The sequence below is a fragment of the Phoenix dactylifera genome, chromosome 4, assembly GCF_051530095.1.
Source record: "Phoenix dactylifera cultivar Ajwa chromosome 4, Ajwa_hap1_PhDact_Kaust_v1.1, whole genome shotgun sequence".
Taxonomy (NCBI): Eukaryota; Viridiplantae; Streptophyta; class Magnoliopsida; order Arecales; family Arecaceae; genus Phoenix; species Phoenix dactylifera.
This window is the reverse complement of record NC_143193.1, coordinates 46,654,900-46,681,126: the sequence shown is the minus strand read 5'-3', so window position 1 is coordinate 46,681,126 and position 26,227 is coordinate 46,654,900. Positions and strand designations below refer to the sequence as shown.

Genomic DNA, 26,227 nt, shown 5'->3' with positions numbered 1-26,227 from the left:
AAGTAACTCTCGAAATCCATGGGCAGTCACGAAGCAGGCGCAGGGGAAGGAGAAAAGTGAGTCTGGGGCAAGGTTGAACTCGGTGCTGATTTCTCCTCGCTCCGACAAGAAATCTTTCGAGCACAGAACGGAAGCTGAGGCCTCCCCGATCGACGCTGAGGGGTGGCAAAAGCCTACCAAGCTCACTCGACGGAGGACACCGGAGAAGGACGTCTCGGCAGCCGGTGTGGGTGTGAGCAAGGCCGGACCGAGTCAACTCTCCCTGGGAGCTGAAGTGGGGGCTGAGTCAGTCCAAATGCTGGGTTCGGACCGGGACGACGCTGATCCGACTCGGGTTGCAGTCGGGGCAGGGGTGAACCTGGCAGTGGAGTTGATCGGGGTGGGGTCAGACCTGAACCCAAGGCATGTCTCAGTGGGTTAGGTGTGAGCCCTAGGAAGCAAAGCAGGAGCCCTTGTAGACCCAAGGGCTCGACCGCGATGCGCTACTTCTCTCCTGCGGGGGGGTTAGCTCCAACCAGAAAGGGTCGGCTGGGGGATCATCGGAGGAGCAGGAGTTCCCCTCCATCCCACTCGGCAGCGTGTAATCGGCCTCCCCGGGCGGTGCGAGAGTCCAAGGGTGTCGGTGGCCACTTCCGGTGCAGGGATGTGGCACCCGCGGGGAAGCAGATGGACAGATCCCTCTCTGTGGCGGCAAATCTCTCCGGCTTGGGGGAGACGTCGATGGCAAAACTGACCGGCAAGGAGGGGCCAAAGGAAGGGCCCTTTGGGGAGGAGGCGGCCGCTGGTTCCGGGGCTAGCAAAGTGGGGGATGATCCTATAGGCTACCCCCAGGCTCGAGATGTGTTACAACCGTGCCATATGGCACGGTTGAATAGTGAAGGGGAGAGGTCAGAGGAGCATGCCAGGTGTGCTGAGGGGGCTTGGGGCTTCGGTTTGGAGGCTGACAGTGGGTAGAGGGGGGCTGTGGTAGGGGGTGCTAATGACCATGTGAAGTCCTCTACCTTTAACCATGTGGTACAGCCTGAATGTGGAGATGATCATCATCTGGTTCTAAACCAACTAAAGGCAGTAGCGACGAGGGTGTCCCCAGGAGACTTGGCTAGTGGCGGGGCTACGGATGAGGCGGTGTTTCATGATTGCAACCCCGGGGTAGTGGGTTGTGATACTCCCATGGGTGATCAATGAAAGTTCTCCTATGGAATTGCCGTGGTGTGGGGAAGCCTTCCTTTGCCCCGGCTTTTCGCAGGATTGTGCAGCAGCATAGTCCAGACATCTGTGTGCTGTTTGAGACCCGCTTGTCCGGGAGGAGCCTACAGAAGGCTAGAAGAGCGATTCCCAGATCGTGGGGATTCTACGCAGTGGAGTCTCGTGGGTTGTCGGGTGGCATTATTATCACTTGGAAGCAGGAATCTTGCAGATTGGACATCTTTCATGTTTGTGACCAAGAGGTGATCATGGTGATCTCGGATGGTACTAGTGCCCCTTGGGTCCTTGCAGCGGTGTATGCTAGCACTGATTTCAGAAAGAGACGGAGGCTATGGGAGGAAGCATCGCAGTTGATTTGTCAGGGTTATCCTATGATGATGGCTGGTGACTTCAATTGTATAGTTGATCCTCAGGAGAAGATGGGGGGCAAGCCTTTCTCTTATGAGAGGAAGGTGAAGGAGTTTCAGAATTTTTTGACTGTTAATGAACTAATAGATCTGAGATTTGCGGGTCCTAGATTTACATGGTGCAACAATCAGCAGGGTGGTGCTAGAGTTTGGGAGAGACTGGACAGAGCCTGTGCGACAGCTGGGTGGGTCCAGAGGTTTCTGGATCACCATGTGAGGCATTTACCCAGGATCGCGTCCAATCACTGCCCTTTATTGGTGTGTACAAATGCATACACCCCAGTGCATCCCCCCTTCAGATTCGAGAAGCTGTGGCTTTGCTACCCACGATCATGGGAGATGGTGAGGGAGGCATGGAGCATCCCAGTTAGGGGTGATCCCATGTATCAGGTTTCCCGCAGACTGGAGTTGGCAAGGAGGCGACTGAGGAGGTGAAACCGGGAGGAAGTGGGGAATATTTTTAGTAGGATTGAGGAGTTAGAGGTGGCCATTGCTAGATTACAGGCTCAGGAGGTTCGAGGAGGGGGGCTTTGGGATGAGGACGTAGGGGAGCTCAGATCATTATTGGCACTGCATGATGCCCTTCTCAGAGAGCAGGAGATATTCTAGAGACAGAAGGCGAGGATACAGTGGATCATGGAGGGGGATAGAAATACTGAATTTTTCCACCAGGCGACAGTGATTAGGAGGCATCAGAACCGGATCAGAGCTATCAGAGGTGAGGGCAGTATTCGGAGGATCCGGATATGATCCAGAGAATTTTGGTGAGTTTCTTTAGGGCTAGGTGGACAGAGCAGTCGGCAGGTGCGAGTCTAGCAGATATTCCGTCGCCAGTGGACGGGGTTATAGAGGAGGAGACTTCAGCTTTGATCAGGCCGATTTCGAAGAGGGAGATCAGGGAGGCAGTGTGGTCCCTCGGGGGGGACAAGGCCCCGAGGCTGGATGGATTTCCACCGGTGTTCTTTCAGAGATATTGGATGATAGTTGGACGTGACGTGACGGAGGCCATACAACAGTTTTTCAGCTCGGCAGTGATGGCGGCTGAGTGGCAGCATACTTTCATCACCTTGATACCGAAGCGGCTGGACGCTTCGGAGCTGAGTCATTTTCGTCCGATTAGCCTTTGTACGACTCTGTACAAGGTTACGACGAAGATTCTTGCTGTCAGGTTGAGGGGTGTTCTTCCTAGGCTCATCAGCCTAGAGCAGGGGGCTTTCTTGGAGGGGCGGAGTATATCTGATAATGTACTCATTGCCCAGGAGTTTATGTTTGACCTTGGGAGGGCTCCGATGAGGAGAAGCTTGATGGGGATCAAGCTTGACATGGAGAGGACCTATGACAGGATGAGGTGGGACTTTGTGTAGCAGTCTTTGCGGGGATATGGGTTTCATGAGATATGGATCATGTGGGTCATGGGTTGCATTAGTGCTCCTTCTTTTGCTATTCTGGTGAACGGTACGCCGTCCCGCTTTTTTGAGTCGTCAGGTGGGTTGCGCCAGGGATGCCCACTTTCCCCACTGCTATTCATTATCTGTGCGGATGCACTGTCTACATCTCTTCGGCAGGCGGTGGCCAGTCAGGAGTTAGAGGCTTACAGACCGGTGGCGGGGGCCCCTACGATCTCTCACCTGATCTTCGCTGATGATTGCTTGCTTTTAGCCAAGTCGTCTAGGCAGGGGGCCCGGGTGATAGGTCAGGTCCTTCGGGATTACTGTGCTGTGTCGGGTCAACGGATCAACTGACCAAATCGTCTGTTATGTTTAGCCCGAAGACTAGAGTGGTGGTGAAGCACTCCATATTGGAGATCCTGGGGGTGGGTGAGCAGGCGGGTACGATGACATACTTGGGGATTCCACTCTGCGGACAACGGTTGAGGACTAGGGACTGCACCTCTCTTGAGCTCTGCATCAGACGCAGGTTAGAGGGGTGGCAGATACACTCACTTTCCATGATGGGTAGGATTATCTTGGTTCGCTCAGTTCTTACATCAGTCCCCATCTATTTATTATCCCATGCCGTGATCCCGGTGACAATTCTGAGATCCCTTGAGCAGCTTTTTAGGGAGTTTATCTGGGGGAGGAGCAGTGGCAGAGGCGGTATCCATTTGCTGGCGTGGGAGGTTGTATACCAGCCGATCAGCGTGGATGGTCTGGGGGTGCAGTCTTTAGTGGCGAGGCAGGAGGCACTAGCGGCGAGGCATGCAGCTAGATTTGTGCTGGAGCCCGAGAGTATGTGGTCCTCTTTGATGAGGGCCAAGTATGGAGGGTTGGGACTTGGGGTGCGAGCTGGGCGTCATCATTCCCCGGTCTGGAGGGAGATGTGTGTTAGGGCTATGGTGGTGCTCCCGGAGATCAGATGGGCCATTAGGGATGGTCGCTCTATTGATGTGATGGAGGACAGCTGGGTGACCGAGTGGCCGATCTGTCGCTTGCCGACCTTGGTGGACTCGGCGAGATTATCAGGGTGCAGGGTCAGCGATCTACTAGACTCAGAGGGGGGCTGCTGGAGGGTGGGGCTGATTCGGGAGGCATTTCGGGAGCAGTTGGCGGAGTTGGTCTTGTCTCTACCAGTCCCCATGGGGGGGGAGTCTGACGGGACGGTCGCGAGTGCGGGCTAGAGATCTTCACACCCTGTTCAGTAGGGAGCTAGGCCGACAGATTGCGGGTGGTTGGATATGGAGGCTACGGATTCATCCCCGGGTGGCACTTTTCATTTGGAAGGTGGCTTGGGGATGCCTTCCGACCAGGAGTTTACTAGTTCGGCGCGGTATGCGGGTCTCTCAGTGTTGTGAGGCATGTGGTGATACTAAGAAGACCATCGAGCATGTTCTTCTACAGTGCCCCAGGGCCTATGAGATATGGCGAAGGTCATCGGCCCCACTACCAGACTCGGTAGGCTCAGCACAGGACCTGATGCAGCTACTGAGAGATTCCATGAGGAGTCCTAGATCTATTGAGGATGGGATCCTTAGGGCGTACCTGTCCTACCATATATGGTTAGATAGGAATGCTGGTATTTTCGAGGCGAGGCGGTCGCCTCCGTGGATGGTGGTAGACAAAGCGGCGCATCACGCGAGGGAGGTTATTGCGACTACCGTTGTGATTTCTTCTGGGATAGCTAGGGACACCTGGGGTACTCACGCTGTTTCAGCGCCCCACTTTGCCCTTGTTTCCTGGGTTCCCCCACCCCTTGGCTATCTCAAAGTAAATTTTGACGGCAACAGGTCAGCGGATGGCGTGACTGAAGGGATTAGCTTCATGATCAGAGACCACTATGGCAGGATGCTAGCTGCAGGTGGGCGCCGGACACCTGGGCTCACTGTTGTTGGGGCAGAGCTGCGAGCTGCCTGAGGGGTTATCCTATGCCAGGCAGGTGCTTGGCATGGAGCGGGTGCACCTTGAGGGGGACTCAGCGGTGGTGATCGACTGGATCCGGGGGGTGGACAGGTATGGTGATGGTCACCCCCTTATCTGAGAGACACGCAGGATGGCTCAGTCGATGGGCGGTTTTCAGGCTGTTCATGTATTTAGGGAGGCGAACAGGGCTGCAGACTGGGTCGCCTCCTATATCGCCCGGCACTCCGGAGATTTTTTGTGGACGTTCGGATCAGATGTTCCTTTTGCTTTGTTGTATTTACTTTTCCGTGATTTAGATGGCTGTACTCAGGTTAGACCTATATGAATGAGTAGCCGTTTTTACCAAAAAAAAGAAAATGGGATTCCATTGGGCAAGCTAAGGCTGAAGCCCTGTTTGGTGACCCCTTTTTTTCTATTTTTTAAATAAAAATGCAGTATCCAATGCAAGAAAAAACTGATCTGTTATCTTGTTTCTATTTTTTTTAAAAAAATTATTTCTGAGAAAAATTGAAGTGAAAATTTTTTACTTTTATTCTTTTAAAATATTTTTTTCCCTCTCTCCTCTCCTATATATATACCTTTCGTCCGACCACTCTTTATTTGCCTCATGCACGTCGTCGTCGAGCACATCGCCTCTTCCTCTCAATTTAATGGATATTCAAGCAACAATGGATTAAATCTAGCCAAACGACTAGAGTATTTAAAATATTTTTTATTTAAATCCCTTTACATTAGCTTGATTTATTTTGTGGGCCTATGATGATAACAATTCAAGTGAAGCAACTGACATGATCATTTGGCCCATGTAGGATGAATTTTTCCTTGGACCCCGGTGCCGATGAAACTTCAAGAACCATTATTCCAACCACCAAATCTTCCGGCGGGCACAAGAGAAAATATAAGTCTAACATGATGTGCCCATTTCGATACCATGGCTAGTCTAAGTAGGAACACACAAGGAGGAAAAAGGGTCTACAAATAAATACCACATTTTCGAGAAAATATAATATGCGCTAGCAAAACTATTAGACATTCATAGTTGATGGCAACAGGGCAACAAGGGAAAAATCTTGGCTACATTCACCTATTCTTGAATTGCTATCTCCTTTCAGCAGTAATTTGTGGATTTTAACTATCCTGCAACTTTTGACTAGTTGATATCAAAGTGATCAAATAGTTGTTAAAATATTTACAGAAGAAGAGAAAAATAAGAGAAAAAGAGAGAGAGAGAAAAGTGATTTTATTTTTTTTCTATCACATTCGGTACATCTTGGAGTTTATATATACTCATGTACAGACTCTATATAAGAAAAATAATATAGACTGATATAGGATCATACTAACAAAATAAAATATTACCCGCTGATATAAATTGTTCTGTGTTTCTTGGAATCACTCTAACAAGATATTACTCGCTGATATAGGGCCCACTACTTTGGATTTTGGTGAATTACCATTAAATTCTAGTTTGGAATTAGTGAAGACATAATGTCGTTCCATCACATGTACATTTTTCCTATTAGCAACTGCACATCAAAGATCTTCGTGATCATCTTCTTGAACGTAACCTTGGATTCAGTCAAGTATTGATCTTTTCTTTCAAGATATGCATAATAAAACCTAGGCAATGTTTATTGGATAGTATTTTGACAGAGTGCGAATCTCTGTCTCTCTCTATTTTTTTTTTAAAGAACAATTATAAGTTTTAATCCCACCCTCTATCTATAGCATGCATCCTTCCTCCAACTATGCTAAAATCACGTTCCTATACTTAGAGGTGAGAGAGGACCATAAAATATCCGGCCACATCCGTTTTCGTATCCGAATCTATCCGGATATAGAGAGAAATTTGAGTATCTGACTAATATTCATATATGTATCTATGTCCCAAAAAAATGGATATGAATATGGATAGACAACTATCCGATCCATATCCAATATGCGATTTTATTTATAACTCTATTTAATTTTATGTAGCACCATAACAATATACTATTAATTTGGTTTTCCATCCCCTTTGTAATATTTTTATTCTATGATCATAAAGTTCAATTATCCGACTTTTATCTGTATTTATATCCCCACTTTCAGTATCCAATTTGTATCTATATCCATATAAAATAAATATTGATATAATTTTTTGTATTTATGGCCGAGTTGGATTGACCGTTGTTGAGACTATAATTGCCACTCCTTTAATGACCTTTGGCATTATTCTGCGGCTGGACCGACCATCATACGGTTGAGGTCAACAAGATCGGAATAACTTGAGGTCAAGATGATCAATATTCTCTTCATCAGATCATATGGCAGTTTTCATTATCTCTGTATTGATTTCTGCACTACCCTTGCATCCAAAGAAAAATTTGTCCAGATTGGGCCCCACTACTTTGGCTTTTGGTGAATTACCATTAAATATCCAGTTTGGAATTAGTCAAGACATAATGTCATCCCATCACATATACATTTTTCTCCATCAGCAACTACACCTCAAAGATCTTCGTGATCATCTTCCCGGACACAACCCAGGATTCAGTCAAGTATTGTTCTTTTCTTTCAAGATATGCACAATAAAACCTATGCAATGTTTATTGGATAGTATTTTGACAAAGTGCAAATCACTGTCTATCCTATACCATGCATCCTTCCTCCAACTGTGCTCGTAGCACTTTAGACTCCTTTCCATCAAAAAAGATACTTCGGTCTCTTTCTCTTATTACTCTGAGGTGGGCTCCCTAGCGACTTCCATGCTTCTGCGTTGCACCATCTTCTGGGCAAAGGATTCTGAACGCTAGATAGCCAAAAACTAGAGAGGTAGAGATACCTTAAAGCCATTAATACGTGGGAGACCTGCCCATTTTTTGTTGACTTCGAATGCCATCTTACTTTACTTGGGTCCTCTTCGGGATATGCCCACTCCCCGGTGAGTATAATCTCGGATCTTCCAAGCATCTCGCTCAGTAAAAAGCCTACAGCATATTGAAAGGGAATGAGATTCCATTGGGCAAGCTGAGGTTGAAGCCCTGTTTAGTGACCCTTTTTTTCTATTTTTTAAATAAAAATACAGTATCCAATGCAAGAAAATATATTTTATTATCTCGTTTCTATTTTATTAAAAAAATCATTATTTCTGAAAAAAATCTAAGTAAAAAATTTTTATGTCTACTTTTTTTTTTAATGAGTTTTTACCCCTCCCCTCTCCTATATATACTTTTTGTCCGAACTCCCTGTACTCGCCTCAAGCATGTCGCCTCTTCCTCTCGATTTACTGGATATTCAAACAACAATGGATTAAATCAAGCCAGTCAAGTAGAGTATTTAAAATATTTTTTATTTAAAATCCCTTTACATTAGCATGATTTATTTCATGGTCCTATGATGACAACATTTCAAGTAAAGGGACCCACATTATCATTTGGCCCATGTAGCATGAATTTTTCCTTAGACCTAGGCGCCCAGGAAACTTCAAGCGACCATTATTCCAACACCAAATCTTCCGGCAAAGACGAGAAAATATAAGTCTAACATAAAGTGCCCATTCCATCCCATTACTAGTCTAAGTAGGAATGCACGAGGAGGAAAAAAGGGTCCAAAAATAAATGCCACATTTTCCATCAGCAACTACACCTCAAAGATCTTCGTGATCATCTTCCCGGATAGTATTGGTCTTTTCTTTCAGGATATGCACAATAAAACCTACGTGCGCAATGTTTATTGGATAGTATTTTGACGAAGTGCAAATCACTGTCTATCCTACTGTGCTCGTGGCACTTTAGACTCCTTTCCATCAAAAAAGATACTTCTGTCTCTTTCTCTTATTATTATAAGGTGGGCTCCCTGGCGACTTTCATGCTTCTGCGTCGCATCATCTTCTGGGCAAAGGATTCTGAATGCTAGATAAGAGGTGGAGATATCTTAAAGCCATTAATACGTGGGAGACCTGCCCATTTTCTGCTGACTTCGAATGCCAACTTAATTGGGTCCTCTTCGAGATATGCCCACTCCCCGGTGAGTGTAATCTCGGATCTTCCAAGTATCTCGATTGGTAAAAAGCCTACAGCATATTGAAGGTGAATGAGATTCCATTCAGTGGATGGCATGACTGGAGGGGTTAGCTTTATGATCAGAAACCACTGTGGTAGGATGCTTGCTGCAAGTGGACGCCGGACACCTGGACTCACTGTTGTTGGGGAAGAGCTGCAGGCTGCATGGAAGGGGTTATCCTATGCCAGGCAGGTGCTTGGTGTGGAGCGGGTGCACCTTGAGGGGGACTCAGCGATGGTGATCGACTGGATCCGGGGGGTGGACAGGTATGGTGATGGTCACCCCCTTATCTGAGAGACATGCAGAATGGCTCAGTCGATGGGCGGTTTTCAGGCTGTTCATGTGTTTAGGAAGGCGAATAGGGCTGCAGATTGGGTCGCCTCCTATGTCGCCCGGCACTCCGAGAATTTTTTGTGGACGTTCGGATCAGATGTTCCTTTTACTTTGTTGTATTTACTTTTCTGTGATTTAGATGGCTGTACTCAGGTTAGACTTATATGAATGAGTAGCCGTTTTTACCAAAAAAAAGAAAATGGGATTCCATTGGGCAAGCTAAGGCTGAAGCCCTGTTTGGTGACCCCTTTTTTTCTATTTTTTAAATAAAAATGCAGTATCCAATGCAAGAAAAAACTGATCTGTTATCTTGTTTCTATTTTTTTAAAAAAAATCATTATTTCTCAAAAAAATCTAAGTAAAAAAGTTTTACTTGTATTTTTTAAAAATGCGTTTTTACCCCTCTCCTCTCCTATATATATATACCTTTCTTCCGAGCTCCCCGTCACTACACAAAAAAAAAAAAAAAATCCGACTCTTATTTGCCGACGCTTATTCCAAGCGTCCGCAAAAATTTTTCTCCGCCAACATTTGCCGACGCTTTTTAAAAGCGTCGGCTAACGACGACGCTTAAAAGTATCGTCGAAGTTAATATGTAATTGACGACACTTTTAACAACACTTTTTAGCATTGTTAAATAACGACGCTTTTAAGTGTCGTTGAAAGCGTCATTGGAAGCCAAAAAACCACCCATTTTAGTCCCACATCGGTGGATCTGAAAAAGAAAAAACTATTTATATAGCCAAACCCAACCTCTCTGCACGGATAGAATGAAGGTACCGATCGGGGAGGTTGTTTGTATTTCTCTTTGTGCTCTATCAGCACTATGATTTCGGTTGTTTGTACTCCATCAACATTAGTGATGGAGGAGAATATGCAGACCATAAATGGTAATTTTTTTGGCTAAAAAAATAGTAGTGGCGCGCTTTAAAGCGTCGGTAGATCCTCTCTTCCAGCGATACTTTGCAAAAGCATCGGTAGATCCCCCTCTAGCGACGCTTTGAAAAGCGTCGGCAAAAGTTTTTCCCACTTTTGAATAGATGACGCTTTTACAACGCTTTTAGAAGCGTCAGAAGATATTTGAGCAACGCTTTTTAGCGTTGTAGTGCGTATTCTCCTCAAGCACGTTGCCTCTTCCTCTCAATTTACTGGATATTGAAACAACAATGGATTAAATCTAGCCAGTCGAGTAGAGTATTTAAAATATTTTTTATTTAAAATTCTTTTACATTAGCATGATTTATTTCATGGTCCTATGATGACAACATTTCAGGTAAAGGGACTCACATTATCATTTGGCCCATGTAGGATGAATTTTTCCTTGGACCTCGGCACCGAGGAAACTTCAAGCGACCATTATTCTAACCACCAAATCTTTCGGCAAACAAAAGAGAAAATATAAGTCTAACGTGAAATGCCCATTTTGATACCATTGCTAGTCTAAGTAGGAACGCACTAGCAGGAAAAAAGGGTCTAGAAAAAATACCACATTTTTGAGAAAATATAATATGCGCTAACAAAACTATTAGACCATTCATAGTTGATGGCAACATGGCAACAAGGTAAAAATCTTGGCTACATTCACCTATACTTGAAATAATAACAGATGTTGCATAAAAGATTTATCTAATTACTGGCTTCACAAGAAACAATCGGATTTATTTTTTCTTACCAAACAATACACATGTAGAGGGATCCCCTGATGATTTTGTTCCTAGAAGTATATGGCCAGCTGTAATCTAAAGAAATATGCATCAGATATTCAAAATATATATAGGACATAAATAAATATGTAGTGGACTTTTAAATTTATGTATAGTCTATCGCTTACAACCCTAAGAAAGGTATCATTTTGGGGAGAGAGAGAGAGATCAATTTCTTTTATGGAAAATTTGTTAAATAATATCTGCGCCTTTCCTCTCAGTTTACTGCATTTGTCAAGCATAATAAGCTGCTGCATCGCAAGTGCATTTTTTAAGCTACAATGGATTAAATCTAGCTAGTCAAGTATTGATTATTTCTTGCCAATACTGATATCGTGCAAACTAAAAATTGGATGATGGTTTAATAAGTAATAGTTAATACATACACATTTTCTCTCTCTTAAAAAAGTGGCACTCATTCTTGATGCGGATACGCTTACCCTGGCGAGACGTGGGGTAACCTTACAGGGCAAGGTTATGTCTTGGCGAAAAGGTATAAAATCCCAAAGCCCTATAGAGGGGCATTTGGAATGGGATGATCTCAAAGGTGATGTGGGTAGAGATGATGAGATCACCATGTTTGGTTGTACCATAGTAATTCTACATAGCAATGATCCCAAATTACCTCCTGACCCAGGGAGGGAATGCTTGTCTTTGAGGTCGGAAAGCCAAGATTATTCCAAGATAGTAATCTTAGAACAAAGATAGAGGAATAAATGCTATCATAAAGTCTATGTAGTATTTTTCTGTTCACACCAAGGAGCCCATTTGGCGTTCACAGAAATTTCTGGATGAGGGGATTGGCATAACCGGAAAGAATTATTGGTATTATTGGCCCAAAAATTTTCCTGTGCACTTAATGGGTGTTTAGAGTATTTTCCTATGCCAAACGCGGGTGGTGGCTCGGTTTGGTTGCCACTGGTCAAATTAGTTTTATTGGGCTTCTCTGTGCACTTAACGGATGCCCAAAGTATTTTAGTAATATGATTTTTTGTATTACTCTGATTTGATCCCAAAGTCTCAGGGAAAGGGATGAGGGTTTGTCAGGTCAATCTCGCAATCAAGTTCCATGACTTTGGGGCCAAGGAAATTTCAAGTGACCTGCGATCAAATCCCATCTTTGTCAAGATATGGAGGACTAGAGATATTTGGAGGAGGACAATTCGCTCTATAAACTCTTCTGTTTATATACGCCATCTATGAGCTTATATATATATGCAAGCAGATGTGTTGGTTACTCGTACTAGCTATCTAAGAACAATATGGTTCTCAAGGCTCTTCTCCTGTTAATCATGCTCCTGGTCTCGGGAGGCCCTCTCATCCCCACGGCCGTAGCTATAAGAGCAGAAAACAGGCCTCTAGGTGGTGAGTTTTCGTTTTCTCCTGCTATAGACAATCTTGAGGCCACTGTATCCTCATGATACAATCTCTTTCTAGATGACAAATAATGTTTAAGATCGTTTCTAGATGACAAATAATCTCTTTTGGGGTCAAAATTCAGATGCATATAGTTAACACCTCCCTTGATTGTCTTTTTCAGTAATTAGGCACCTTCCTTGGTTGAAGAAATTAATGATTTGTTGCGTACAAGAACTAACAAAAAAATTAGGGGAGGAGTATGGATTGTTTTTTTCACTCTGGAAGAGGGGTTGGATTGATATCAAAGTTATGCTTATTAAGATCACACAAATATTGCTATCGCTTATTTATGCGCACTTGATACATAAACAGGAGACTTCCAATATACACACATATGAGAAGAGCTATTATGAGGATGCCCACACAATAGCACGTGTTAAGAGTAGTCCTCCCAAGACGAAATGGGGACCTAGCACAAGCTGTTGGATGTGGTCTATTATATCTAAATTTCTTTGTTGACAAAAAAATTATGTGATTTAGAAACCTTATCCTATGTATCTATGTATGTATGTGTGTGTGTATATATATATATGTGCGCGCGCACGCGCGCGCTTTCATGATTCAAAACTAATGATGGACTATTAAAGTTCAACATCAAATCATCGTACATGATCTAGACTTTAAAAATACATAAAATTCATATATTTTGGATCTCTTTAACTTAATTGTCAAGTAGATGCCAAAACAGTCCATTTCAATAGTGTGATACAATACTTTACATAACCTAATGATCAAAATCTAATGACTTTAAATATGTCCTTATTTTAAAATACGTATACCTTGATCTATAAAGTAACTTTTTAATGTATATTTCCTGTCATGTACTTTACCATACCAATACAATTAATATTGTTTACTTTTAATCAATTCAACACATAGGTAAGAGACTACCAAAATATAATAAACTTTGATTTCTAACTATTTGTTATAGTGTAGATTATGTTAAATGGTTCTGAGTCTTCAATTATGATGACCTATCATTGTTTTTAAAATTATTAACTCTATTTTCAAAGAATTAATGTAAAATGTGCGGCCTCTCTCCCCTCTGTGTATATAAAATATATGTGTAGAGAGAGAGAGATGGAGGAGCCTCTTTTTTTTTTTTTTTTTTGCTAGACTAGGTGGTTCATACAACACGTGTACGGATACACTCAATAAAATCAAAAAACAGAATATCACGGAGCTCCCGAGGCAGCTCCCCATCCCCTATCTACAGAGTGCTATCGGAGTGGTTAGCCACATAGGTGGCCACCTAATCCGTAGCCCCATTGGCTTCTCTAAATACATGCTCCGTCTGGACAACCCCTCCATCCCTCATTATCGTCCAGATATCGTGAAGCAAAGAATAGTCACTAGGAGCGACCATTGGGCCCTCTTAGATCCAGCTGATGACCGTAGCCGAGTCACTCTCCTGGAGGAGCCATTCTAGAACAAGAATAACAACACTTCCACTATCTGCTTAATAAAATATATTTTCTATTGAATTTTTATTCAATAAACAGTAACGTGACAGTTATTAACTTCTACTATTAGAACAATCATTTTCTCAATGGAAACAGCAGCCATCGTTTTGCTCCAAACAAATCCAGTCTAGGCTGAACTGGGCAAAATATCACTGCAAGAAATTAAAAAGAAAACAGTGATAGGCATTATTGGAACCTTGGTAATTGAATAGAAATCTTATTCGGCAGCAGCAGCAGTTTGTTATCTGATGCATCATCATGACTTTTGCAGCGGAATATACGCGGCGTAATCTGAGAGGGCAAACTAGTCCCGGTCCTGGGGGTCCCCACACTGCGCCAAACAAACCATGCAATAAAAATTGCCGTGTCAAGAAACCGTAGATTTCCGCAAAGGCGCAAAGTACCGCAATTGTCTTCATCTTTCTGTCCTCGTATTTTACCATTCACATGAAAATGAAGCCCAAAACCTTGTAATCACCTGCTTTTGAATAAATAATTTATCATATTATATATGAGTTTAGTACTTCCCATGAAAGTGTTGATTATTTAGTTTTGGAGTCGTTGAATGCTATCAACCATATTATGATATTTAGAGTCTTCGTTTTCAAATAAAGGTAATTACAAGTCCAAATACCCGCTAGATGCAGCCGAGCTCCGCCTTCTGGATTGATTGTCGATTTTATATTTAGTCTGTTTCATTATCTGTAATTGAGCATCCAAAGTTGGTTCAGCGCAGCAAGAATCCATTTAGTCTAAAGTGGAGCCGAAGTCTGTTATCATATATAAAATGCCCATGGTAAAGGAGGCATGGCTCCGGTAACTTGATTTGGTCCAAGAAGAGCCGAGATCCCTCCAAGAACGGCTCAATGTATTTGGGGGCCTAAAGCCGTTTTATCCTTGAGGCATTTCCTATAGTTGGCCGGCCTAAGGCGAACTCACAGGAGGGCCGTTTTTCTTTCCATTTTGTCTTTGAGGCCTTTCCTGTAGTGAGCTTTCTTTGGACCGGAGCCTTAGGCGACCGCCTAAGTCGCCTAACTTGATTTGGTCGAAGAACAGCCGAGATTCCTCACAACAAACCCTATATAACGATAGACTTTATTTACATGCATGTACGATATATGTGTAAGGATAAATGTGTACAGAACATGTTTACTTATGTGTAATTAAAGAACAGACTTAAGCTATGGATATGAACTAAATGTAAAATACATAACTTCATAAAAGCTAAAGATTTAGCAAGAGTCGATAATATATATTCTTAACAATGCAGAACTTCATCCAAAAAATCTAGTCAAAAGATATAAGAAAACTAGTTAATGCATGAAGCCAAACCGTAGAACGATAGATTGGGGATCACCAAGCACACTAATATACTCTCTCCTAACTCTCTTTCATATAGAGTATTGACAGGAAACTTTATGGGCTTATCTTGATGTGAGTTGGAGAGAGAGGATGGATATATTGGTTGGTAACCTAACACATCAAGATCTGCAGACAAATAGAGCTCTAATTTAATTTTTAATCTCCAAATAGCTGAAATAGATAATAGATTTTGGTTAACATTATGTGGAGTTTAGTTGACGGAGGACCATCCAATAACAAATATAAATATACTTCTATTGAGCGCAAATAATAAAATTAGAAAATTTTATTTTATTTAAAAGTTAGAGAATTTTATTTTTATATGGATTCAAGGATTAGAATTTTGTGAGATTCTAAAATTAGAATTCTATGAGAGTTCCATTATTTTATTTTTATGTAGACTCTTATTAGGATTTTAGGTTATCTATATAAATCTATTATTATGTTAATTGAGAAGACAGTTCTCATTATTGAGATTTTAGAATATAGAATATTGAGTTGCTCTCACCCTCTGTCTTCATCTCCACTTCTTTCCCCCTGTCTTTTTCTCTCTTCTTCTTCTTCTTCTTCTATCCTATGTCATTGGTTTTATTCAAATAGAACATAATTATAAACATGTGGTTATTTAGGCCATATTATAGGGATAAATTCCAATATTATCCAATTTCATCTTTAATGACCACTTATAAATATCTTCTTTTAAAGTTTCTAGTGAAAACATTTCACTTCAAGTAGACTTTCTACTCTCACAAATTCAAAAATTGACCCAATGAATGTGCATGCAATCGACCATATTCCATGTTATACCAAGATATTTAAATCAAAAGAAAATCACCAAGCTAGATCGCGGCGGTCATATATCATAACAAAGTACCCCCTTCCATGATCATGGTCATATATTGTAATGAAATACTCTCTTTCATGAATCATAGCACCGGTGACCTTCAGTTAATTCTACAATGAAGTGTATAGCTATAACCAACCAAAATGTCTTTTAGTGATTCCACTATATCATCAAATTATTAACTCTTCATTAAGAATGTGAAATTGGCAGAGAGAAGAGCTAGTGGAACAGTAGGAGAGCAGAAGAGGGAAGAAAAAGAAAAAGAAAGAGAGGCCTCAAAATAGAGGCCCACCCACCCCACGGCCTAGATAGTGCAAGAGAAGGGACAGGAAAAAAGAAATGAAGAAGCCAATACCTAGCTGAGCTAAGTCTCAAAGTCCCTCAGCTGGGTGATCAGCAAGGTGTTCAGATATTTGTCCTATAAGACAAAACCTGCATTATTCTCCTTCTTGATTAGCAAACATGATTTGAATGCGCTCCCCGGTGAGAAGAAGCCAAAAATAAGGAGAGTGGCAACTTAATTCCTCTTCCTTTCATCCATGGGTGATCCTGATATATGAACATCTTGTGAGGGGGCTGATATCAAGATAAATCGAGATATCTGTTTATCTCGGCCAAGATATTCTATTGGGAAACTAATTTGACTACCTTTTTTTTTTTAAATGACTGATATATCATGATATCTCAACTATTATATCTAGGCCGAAATATCTTATCTTGGCATAGATTGGAATTGGACTGACAAATTACTTTTTATGTAGATATTATTTTATATTGACCAAGTTTTTTGGGACCCAAATTTCGATATCTTTTTAAAATTTTAATATTATATTAAAAATGGCTGGTAGCAAAGCAAAGCAACCAGCATCTCTCCACTCCTACTACCTCTCTCTTTCTATTTGCCCTGTGAGTCTCACCTCTCTACACCTCTTTTTCTTTGGAACTTGAAGTCAAGCACTAACTTTTTTTTTAACAATTTTCACTGATGAAACTTTCGATGGATTACCTCCCTGTTGCTAATAAAAACGGAGAGTACCGCGTTGTCTTCCCCGAAACTATTTCAAGAATTCAAATTTAACTCCATTGCCGGCCCCAAAAAAAATAATAAGAAAGCAAGCTAACTCTATCTTGTGGATTTTCAACATTCCGAACAATGAAACGCACTCCTTCATATCAGAAAAGAGAGAAGGATTGACAGAGAAAAGCTATAACATTCTTCTCGAAAACATAAAGAAGGTTCGTGTCATGAATGAAGAGAAGTGGGAATAGAAACCATGTGTTACGGATAGGTTTTTTAAAGTTCTTATGGGTTGGTCAAAAGTAGGTTTATTCTCATGTTATCTCCTTTTATCCTTATTATTTAAAATGCGACCCTAAAATTGGAATCTTGCGCACCCATGGAAGGAGTGCACGGGTACTTTACTCCTTTGGGGGCGTTAGGATCACCGCGGTGATCTAAGATCTCCGGTGATCCGAATGCTGGGGTGATTTAATACCCAGTGATCTAAGATCAATGTGTTTGGTAGGCTATGGTCCAATGATTAAAAATCTCTGGGTGTCCATGAGTAATTTGTTTGGTATGGTACGGGATCCAAGATCACCGACTACATAATTGTGGAGTGATTGGTTATACCCCTATTTGATTTTGATGAGCTCAAAACATTTGAGTATATTTCATGGTGTACTAATGAATTCAATCTAGTGTTTCAGGCAAAAATTTGTGAATTTATGTTTAAGAGCATCGAGCCTTGGTTCAAAGTCAATTGGCTAAGTGTTGAACTCACTTAAGCCAAAGTCTGAAGCTCGAGTCGACTCCGAAAGATTTCGAGTCGACTCTAAGTGTTTCAGACGTTCTGGCACATGATCGAGTCGACTCCGGTACACTACGAGTCGACTCCGACTGAGAACTGACAGAAGGACAGAAAGTTGATTTTTAGACCCTGTCAGCGAGTCAACTCCAGAAGGGTTCGAGTCGACTCCGATGGTTGCCGAGTCGACTCCCGACATTTTCGAGTCGACTCCAAAGGATAACAGAAGAAAGACAGAACGAGGTATTTCAGACCCTGCAACCGAGTCGACTCCAGAAGGTTACGAGTCGACTCCGAAGTTTGGCGAGTCGACTCCTAGTTACGTCCGAGTCGACTCTCAGAGGAAAGCAAGATTAAAAGGCAGAGAACTAACTTTGGGGACTCTGAGAGCCGAGTCGACTCCGAGGCAGTTCAGGTCAACAGACAGAGGATCAGTTGCGGACTCTGAGAGCCTAGTCGACTCCAAGATAATCCGAGTCGACTCCAAGGCAGTTCAACTCCAAAGACAGAGGATCGTTTTTCGGGCTCTGAGAGCCGAGTCGACTCCAAGATGATCCGAGTCGACTCGAGAAAAAAATGCAGAAATATAGATCTCTGGAACCCTGAGAACGAGCCGTCCCCAAAAGTGGCGAGTCATCTCCGGATATTGGCGAGTCGACTCCAGGTTTGGCCGAGTCGACTCCAGAATGGGACAGCACTTTAATTCAAATCCCGAACAGTGGACGAGTCGTCTCCAGTAAAGCAAGAGTCGACTCCAGCAACAGCCGAGTCGACTTCAGATCGAGCGAGTCGACTCCGACCCCAACGGATACATTGTCAGAAGTTGCAGACTGTGCAGAACGGCCACAAATTAGTGTCTAACGGCTAGTTTTCAAAGGGGACTGCTTAAATAGCCAGAGTGAACAGTAGTAGACACCAAGAGAGTCACTCCATTTGTGCATTAAGTATTTTCCATCTACCAAGAGTCTATTGAGAGAAAAGACAAGCAAAAGAAGGAAGAAACGCATTCAATACATTCCTAGAATTCTTTCCTTCGCATTCAAGGCTCTTCCTCTGACATCAGATCTTCAGTGCACTCAAAGAGGAGACTCAGAGTTCGAGAAGCCTCTTCTTCCTCTTCCAAAATTTGTTTGAGGGCTTCTAACTCTACTTTATTCATATTGGTTAATATTTGCTTATTAAGAAGCTTTCCTTGTAACTTTTCCCAAACTATTTTCTTACTTGATTCAATCAGGGGATTGAATCAAGGGTTAAGGTTTGTTGGTGAGCCAAGGTTAAAACCAACAGTGTAAGGGTTCGATTGTGATCCCGGAAAAACAATCGGGTGGTTCTAGTCGGTGAGCCTATGAAAACCGACCAAGTTCGTTGTGATCTCGTAAAACTACAAATTGGGTTGTGAACTTGTAAAACAACCGGCTGTAATCCGAGGGATTATAGTGAACTCCCAAGTGTAGCTTGGGGAGTGGACGTAGGAGCAGAGGTTAGCTCTAAACCACTATAAATTGTTTTGTATTTGTGTTGGTTGCTGCACTCTCTCTTATACTCTCTCTAATCTTTCACTGCATATAGTTACTTAACCGGAATACTTGCAATTGAATTAGATATTAACTAAACATAGTTTTTAATTGATCGAAATTTAAATCATAACCCAATTCACCCCTCCTCTTGGGTTGTCTTCTTGGGCAACAAGTGGTATTAGAGCAGGTGCTCTAATTTTTTTTTAAGAGTAAAAGATTAAAAAATGACAACCCCTTTTGGATCCTCTCTTAGTGAGGGGCAATCCACCAATAGGCCTCCATTCTTTAATGGAACCAACTATACCTATTGGAAGGCTAGGATGAGGATATTCATCCAAGCCCAAGACTATGATGTTTGGAGCATCATAGTTAATGGACCATACATTCCTTCTATTTATGTAGACAACGTTGCTATACCCAAGCTTGAAAAAGATTGGAATGACAATGATAGAAGGAAGGCACAATTAAATGCCAAAGCCATGAATGTACTCTATTGTGCCTTAGACCATAATGAATTCAATAGGATCTCTACTTGCAATTCTGCAAAAGAGATATGGGACAGACTTGAAGTGACTCATGAGGGCACAAATCAAGTCAAGGAATCTAAAATAAACATGCTTGTTCATAAGTATGAACTATTTAAGATGGAACCAAATAAAACTATCACATGCATGTTTACTAGATTCACTGATATTGTCAATGGCCTAAAGAACCTTGGCAAAAGTTATACTAACAGTGACCTTGTCAGGAAAATTCTTAGATCCTTACCAAGGTCATGGAAAGCCAAGGTAACGGCGATCCAAGAAGCCAAAGACTTGAACACGCTGGCACTCGAGGAGCTCCTTGGATCATTGATGACACACGAGCTGACAATGAAGCAACACAGTGAAGAAGAGTCCTCCTACAAGAAAAAGGTAATTGCACTTAAATCTACTTCTTCTAACAAAGTTTCCTCTTGCAGCAGTAGCAGTGAAGAAGAAGACAATGAGGGAGATGATGATGAGGCTCTTCTCGTGAGAAAGTTCAGAAAATTCATCAATCGGAAGAAGTCTTTTCATCAGAAGAGAGGTTCCTCAAGCTTCCACAACAAGGACAAAGGTAAGGAAAGAAAAAGTGAGGGAACCGCTTGCTATGAGTGCAAGAAGCCGGGACATTTCAGAATGGACTGTCCCTTGCTTAAGAAGAACAGCAAGTACAAGAAAAAGAAAGCTCTCGTCTCCACTTTGATGGACTCCGATTCATCATCATCATCATCGGATGAGGAACAAGAGGAAAATGCCAACTTCTGTTTTATGGCAAATGAAAATGAGGTAACATCTGAAACGCATTTAGATTTTACCTTTGATGAATTGTATGATGCTTTTAATGAACTAATGGATGAATATAAGACAATAAATCTTAAAAATAAAGAATTAAAACTAACTAATCAATCTCACTCCCATAAGTACGATAAATTAATTAAGGTCAAGGATTCTATCATCAAAGAAAATTTAGAACTTAAAACAAGCAACCAAATGTTAATCCAAAAAACTAATACCTTAATTAAAGATAACGAAAGACTAACTAAGGAAGTTTCAGAACTTAAAAACAGTAACCGAACTCTAAAAGATAACTTTACAAAAGATCTAAATTTACTAAAAACAGAAAAACTAAACTTAACAAAAGAACTTGAAAAGTATAAACCTATAGTTGAGAAGTTTACCTTTAGTTCTGAAAAACTAGACATGATACTTAATAGTCAAAGAGCTGTATTTAGTAAAGCTGGTTTAGGGTATAAGCCTAAGAATAAGCAAAAGTTTCTTAAAAACTTTTTTGTAAAAGCTGGTGAAAGTAAAACTAAAAATATAACCTGTTTTTGCTGTGGAAAAGTAGGACATAAAGCTAATGTGTGTGATAATAGGAAAGTAGAAGCTAAAAGAAAAATTAAAAAGGTTTGGGTTCCAAAAGGAACCAACATTACTAACCATGAAGGACCCAAGAAAACTTGGGTACCTAAAATTGTATGATTTCCTTGTGTAGGAGTGTCTTGCAGCCAAGGTCTACAAAAACAGTTGGTACTTGGATATTGGCTGCTCAAGACACATGACGGGTGAAAAGGAGCAATTCTTCACCCTAGAGCCTAACAAGGGAGGTGCAGTGACCTTTGGAGACAATAACCAAGGTCACATCGTTGGTATAGATAAAGTACAAATCACCTCTTCAACCTTTATTGATAATGTACGATTTGTAGATGGTCTTAAGCATAACTTACTTAGCGTTAGTTAATTATGTGATAGAGGTTTTGATGTTTTGTTTAAGCCATCTCTATGCATCATAACCAACTCAATTGACAATAGCTTAGTATTCAAAGGAATAAGACGTGGCAATGTTTATGTAGTAGATCTTGAAGATCTTGCCAATAATAGCCGTTGCCTAGTAGCTAGTGATACTAAGGTTAATGATGCAAGTTGGTTATGGCACCGTAAGTTAGGTCATGCAAGTATGGATACAATATCAAAACTAGTTAAAAGAGATTTTGTAATAGGTTTGCCAAAACTAAAATTTGAGAAAAATAAAATTTGTGAGGCATGTCAATATGGCAAACAACCTAAGAGCTCTTTTAAATCCATAAATTGTGTCACTACTACTAGACCCCTTGAACTACTACACATGGATCTATTTGGACCAACTAGAACCACAAGTCTTGGTGGAAACAAGTATGGCCTTGTCATTGTAGATGATTTTTCTAGATACACATGGGTCATGTTCTTAGCTCATAAAGATGAAGCATTTTCAGTATTTAAGAAATTTCATAAGGAAGTTACTAATTCAAGAAATGTTTCAGTTATAGCTATTAGGAGTGATCATGGAATGGAATTCGAAAATCATCTATTTGATGAATTCTGTAGTAAAAAGGGAATAACTCATAATTTCTCTGCACCTAGGACACCACAACAAAATGGAGTTGTGGAAAGAAAGAATAGAACCTTAGAGAAAATGGCAAGAACCATGTTGTGTGAAAATAATCTCCCTAAATATTTTTGGAGAGAAGCCATTAACACATCATGTCATATATTAAATAGAGTTTTATTGAGACCAATTATAAAGAAAACACCTTATGAACTTTGGAGAGATAGAAAGCCCAAAGTAAACTATTTTCATGTTTTTGGATGTAGGTGTTTCATTCATAATAATGGCAAAGATAACTTAGGCAAATTTGATTCTAAATCTGATGAAGGTATCTTTTTGAGAAATTCTACATCAAGTAAAGCTTATAGAGTCTTCAACAAAAGAACCCCTGTTATTGAAGAGTCTATACATGTTGTTTTTGATGATACTAATGATGTCTCTTCTAGCAAGAGAGTAGCCCTTGATGATGATGCACGAATACCTGAGAAAAGGATAGATGATATGACATTACAAGAGAATGAACCGAAGCAAATTGGAGAAACTTCAACAAGCCAAGAGGTAATTGTTGATCATAGGCTTACTAAAGCTTGGAGGTATGCTCATGGTCACCCTAAAGAATTAATTTTAGATGATCCATCTCAACCTGTTAGAACTAGAGTATCTCTTAGGAACTTAAATAATCATCTTGCATTTGTCTCACACTTTGAACCTAAGAACATAGAAGAAGCTGAAAGTGATGTAAATTGGATAAATGCTATGCAAGAGGAACTTAACCAATTTATAAGAAATAAAGTATGGAACTTAGTTGAAAGACCCACTGAATACTCAATAATAGGAACTAAATGGATATATAAAAATAAACTTGATGAAAATGGAATTGTGATTAGAAACAAGGCTAGACTAGTAGCAAAGGGCTATAATTAAGAAGAAGGTATAGATTTTGATGAGACTTTTGCTCCTGTAGCTAGACTTGAGGCAATTAGATTGTTACTAGCATTTGCATGCAATAAAGATTTCAAATTATTCCAAATGGATGTAAAAAGTGCCTTCTTGAATGGGTATATTAATGAGGAAGTTTATGTAGAACAATCTCCTGGTTTTGAGAATCATCAATATCCCAATCATGTTTATAAACTAAACAACGCACTTTATGGTCTAAAACAAGCTCCTAGAGCATGGTATGAAAGACTTAGCAAATTTCTATTAGACCATAAATTTTCTAGAGGAAATGTTGATACAACTCTGTTTTTGAAAAAGAAAAATAAAAATATGTTGGTAGTGCAGATTTATGTAGATGATATTATTTTCGGTGCTACTAACAATCACCTTTGCGAAGAGTTTGTTGAGTTAATGCAGAGTGAATTTGAGATGAGCATGATGGGAGAATTGAACTACTTCCTCGGACTTCAAATCAAACAATCCAAGGAAGGGATTTTCATCAATCAAGCTAAATACATCAAGGAAATGCTAAAGAAGTTTGATATGGATGAAAATAAGGCAATTGGCACCCCCATGAGCTCATCATGCAAACTCGACAAAGATGAATCAGGTAAATCAGTTGATCAAAAGCTGTATAGAGGTATGATAGGATCTTTACCATACCTTACAGCAAGTAGACCTGATATTATGTTTAGTGTATGCATGTGTGCTAGATATCAATCTAATCCTAAAGAATCACACCTAATTGCAGTTAAGAGAATTTTTAAATATCTCATAGGAACAAAAAATATAAGTCTATGGTATTCTAAAGAATCAAGCATAAATTTAATAGGGTATACTGATTCAGACTTCGCTGGTTGTAAACTTGATAGAAAAAGCACCAGCGGGTCTTGTCAATTTTTAGGAGAAAACTTAATTTCGTGGTTTAGCAAGAAACAAAACTCGGTTGCACTATCTACGGCTGAAGCCGAATATGTTGCTGCCGGGAGTTGTTGTGCTCAAATTTATGGTTCAAGCAACAACTTGAAGATTATGGCATTAAACAAGATAAGATTCCCATAAATTGTGATAATACAAGTACCATAAATCTAACTAAAAATCCAATTCTACACTCAAGAACTAAACATATTGAGATAAGACATCACTTCATAAGAGATCATGTGTTAAATGGTGATGTAGTGCTTGAATTTGTTTGCACTGATGATCAACTTGCTGATATCTTCACTAAACCCTTACGTGAAGATCGATTTTGTATTCTTAGAAGAGGGTTAGGAGTGATTGACCCATTCTTATGATACTTCCCTCTAATTGATTGATTTTGATGATTAGCTTATGTTAGACATAGGATCTTTTATCTATGGTCATCAAATCAGTTCTTAAATCTTAGATATGTCCATAGCTCTCTCTTTTGGCACGGTAATAACAAGTTTTTTGATTATGTGCCAGAGTTCGAGTCGACTCAAATAGATTTCAGAGTCGGCTCGTGGGCGAGTCGACTTGCGCATATTTAGGAGTCGACTCGAGGTCGAGTCGACTCGCAACTTACCGGAGTCGACTCGAGGTCGGAAATTCAATTTTTAATCCTAATCGAAACGTTTACTCCTCACTTCTATTCTCGGCCGGCACTGTTCCAAAACCCTAGAGTCGTCTCCAACCTCGTCTCCGACCCGTTCTAGGTCCTCTCCCTCGAGTTTTCTTCCATTTCTCTTGTCCATCCCTCGGTTTGTAGGTCAAAATGCCTAGGAAAGTCATTGTCCCGAGCCGGAAGAGACCTCTCTCCGCGAGCGGCGCCGAGCGACGGTCCAAGGCACGGAACGAACCCGTGAGGCCACCACCTCCGGTTCCTTCCCCGCCTAGGCCGGTTCCCTCGCGTCCGTGCACTGGGAGGGCAGTCTCTACCGAGAGGAAAGTCAACTTTGACTTCCTCTCCCGGGAAGGGTTCACCCTAGGGCATCATCTTAGGGCTCAAGGGTTAGAGTTGTTCTGTTCTTTAGATCTTCCTACTTACCTAGGATTAGTTAGGAAATTTTATGGGACAGTAGCCCGAGGTAGTGGTGGTATCCAGGAAACCGTAGCGGGTGTCCCTGTATTTATCTCGGAGGACTTCATTGCTCGAGTCCTCCATCTCTCCCGAGAGGGGATCTTTCCCACTCATCCCCATGATAGGACTGAGGCCCTTACGGCCATCTTAGAGAGTCCCCCTCAGTCCCTTATAGAGGAGGTGTTTGCAAATCAGCTTTCAGCTGAAATACGACTCCTCCTAAGTGTCATCTCTAGGACTCTCTTCCCCAAAACGGGTAGGTTTGACTTTATTTCAGAGAGAGACCTAGCACTGATGTACCATATCCTCCAAGACACTCCCATCAACTTTCCCAAGCTCATCTACAAGTACATATGTGAACCCCTAGATAAACCTAGGCTCAGCCTTCCTTATGGCATGCTGTTCACACTCTTTTTTAGGGAACTAGAGGTCCCTATCCCTGAGGGGGAACCCTCTCGCTCACTACGTCATACAGATCGCATGGGTGAGGGGACTCTCCATCGTATGGGTTTCCATAGAGTCGAGGGAGTCTGGGTTAGGAGACCATCCATATCCACACCATCTGACCCTACCACTCATCACTCACCCAGTCCTGATCATGACCAGGATCATGACATAGCTCCTCCCACTTTTCCTTCCACTTCTGGTCCTTCATTCCCATCCACTTCAGCCGGACCCTCTACTGCACCACCGCCTCAGCAGCCTCTGGAAGTCCGGATCAGCTCTGAGCAGCTCCGGGAGATGAGACAGGAGATTGTGAGGGAGCTGAGAGATGACTTGTTGAGAGAGCTCCGAGGTCCCCTGACTACTCCTTCCACTGACATCGTTCCCTCCTTAGCAGCCGTATCCAAGATGGTTGCAGACCTAAAGGAAGAAATCTACAACATCAGGAGCCT

At 41.5% G+C, this 26,227-nt stretch overlaps 3 protein-coding genes across 3 annotated transcripts in view; all 3 read left to right on the top strand.

The window, feature by feature from the left end:
- The first annotated feature begins 1,181 nt into the window (after positions 1-1,181).
- On the top strand, positions 1,182-2,048 carry LOC149767818 (uncharacterized). The gene has a single exon (XM_089930402.1). It carries the CDS (start codon positions 1,182-1,184, stop codon positions 2,046-2,048), a length of 867 nt encoding a protein of 288 aa, XP_089786528.1.
- A 2,333-nt stretch (positions 2,049-4,381) lies between these two features.
- Positions 4,382-4,963, top strand: LOC149767817 (uncharacterized). The gene has a single exon (XM_089930401.1). It carries the CDS (start codon positions 4,382-4,384, stop codon positions 4,961-4,963), a length of 582 nt encoding a protein of 193 aa, XP_089786527.1.
- Positions 4,964-9,067: 4,104 nt separating this feature from the next.
- LOC148714112 (uncharacterized) overlaps positions 9,068-26,227 on the top strand; it is a 74,984-nt gene continuing 57,824 nt past the window's right edge. The window contains exon 1 of the mRNA XM_089930400.1: positions 9,068-9,279. Coding sequence (XP_089786526.1) covers positions 9,068-9,279 — 212 coding nt within the window. The remainder of the gene's footprint in view (positions 9,280-26,227) is intronic.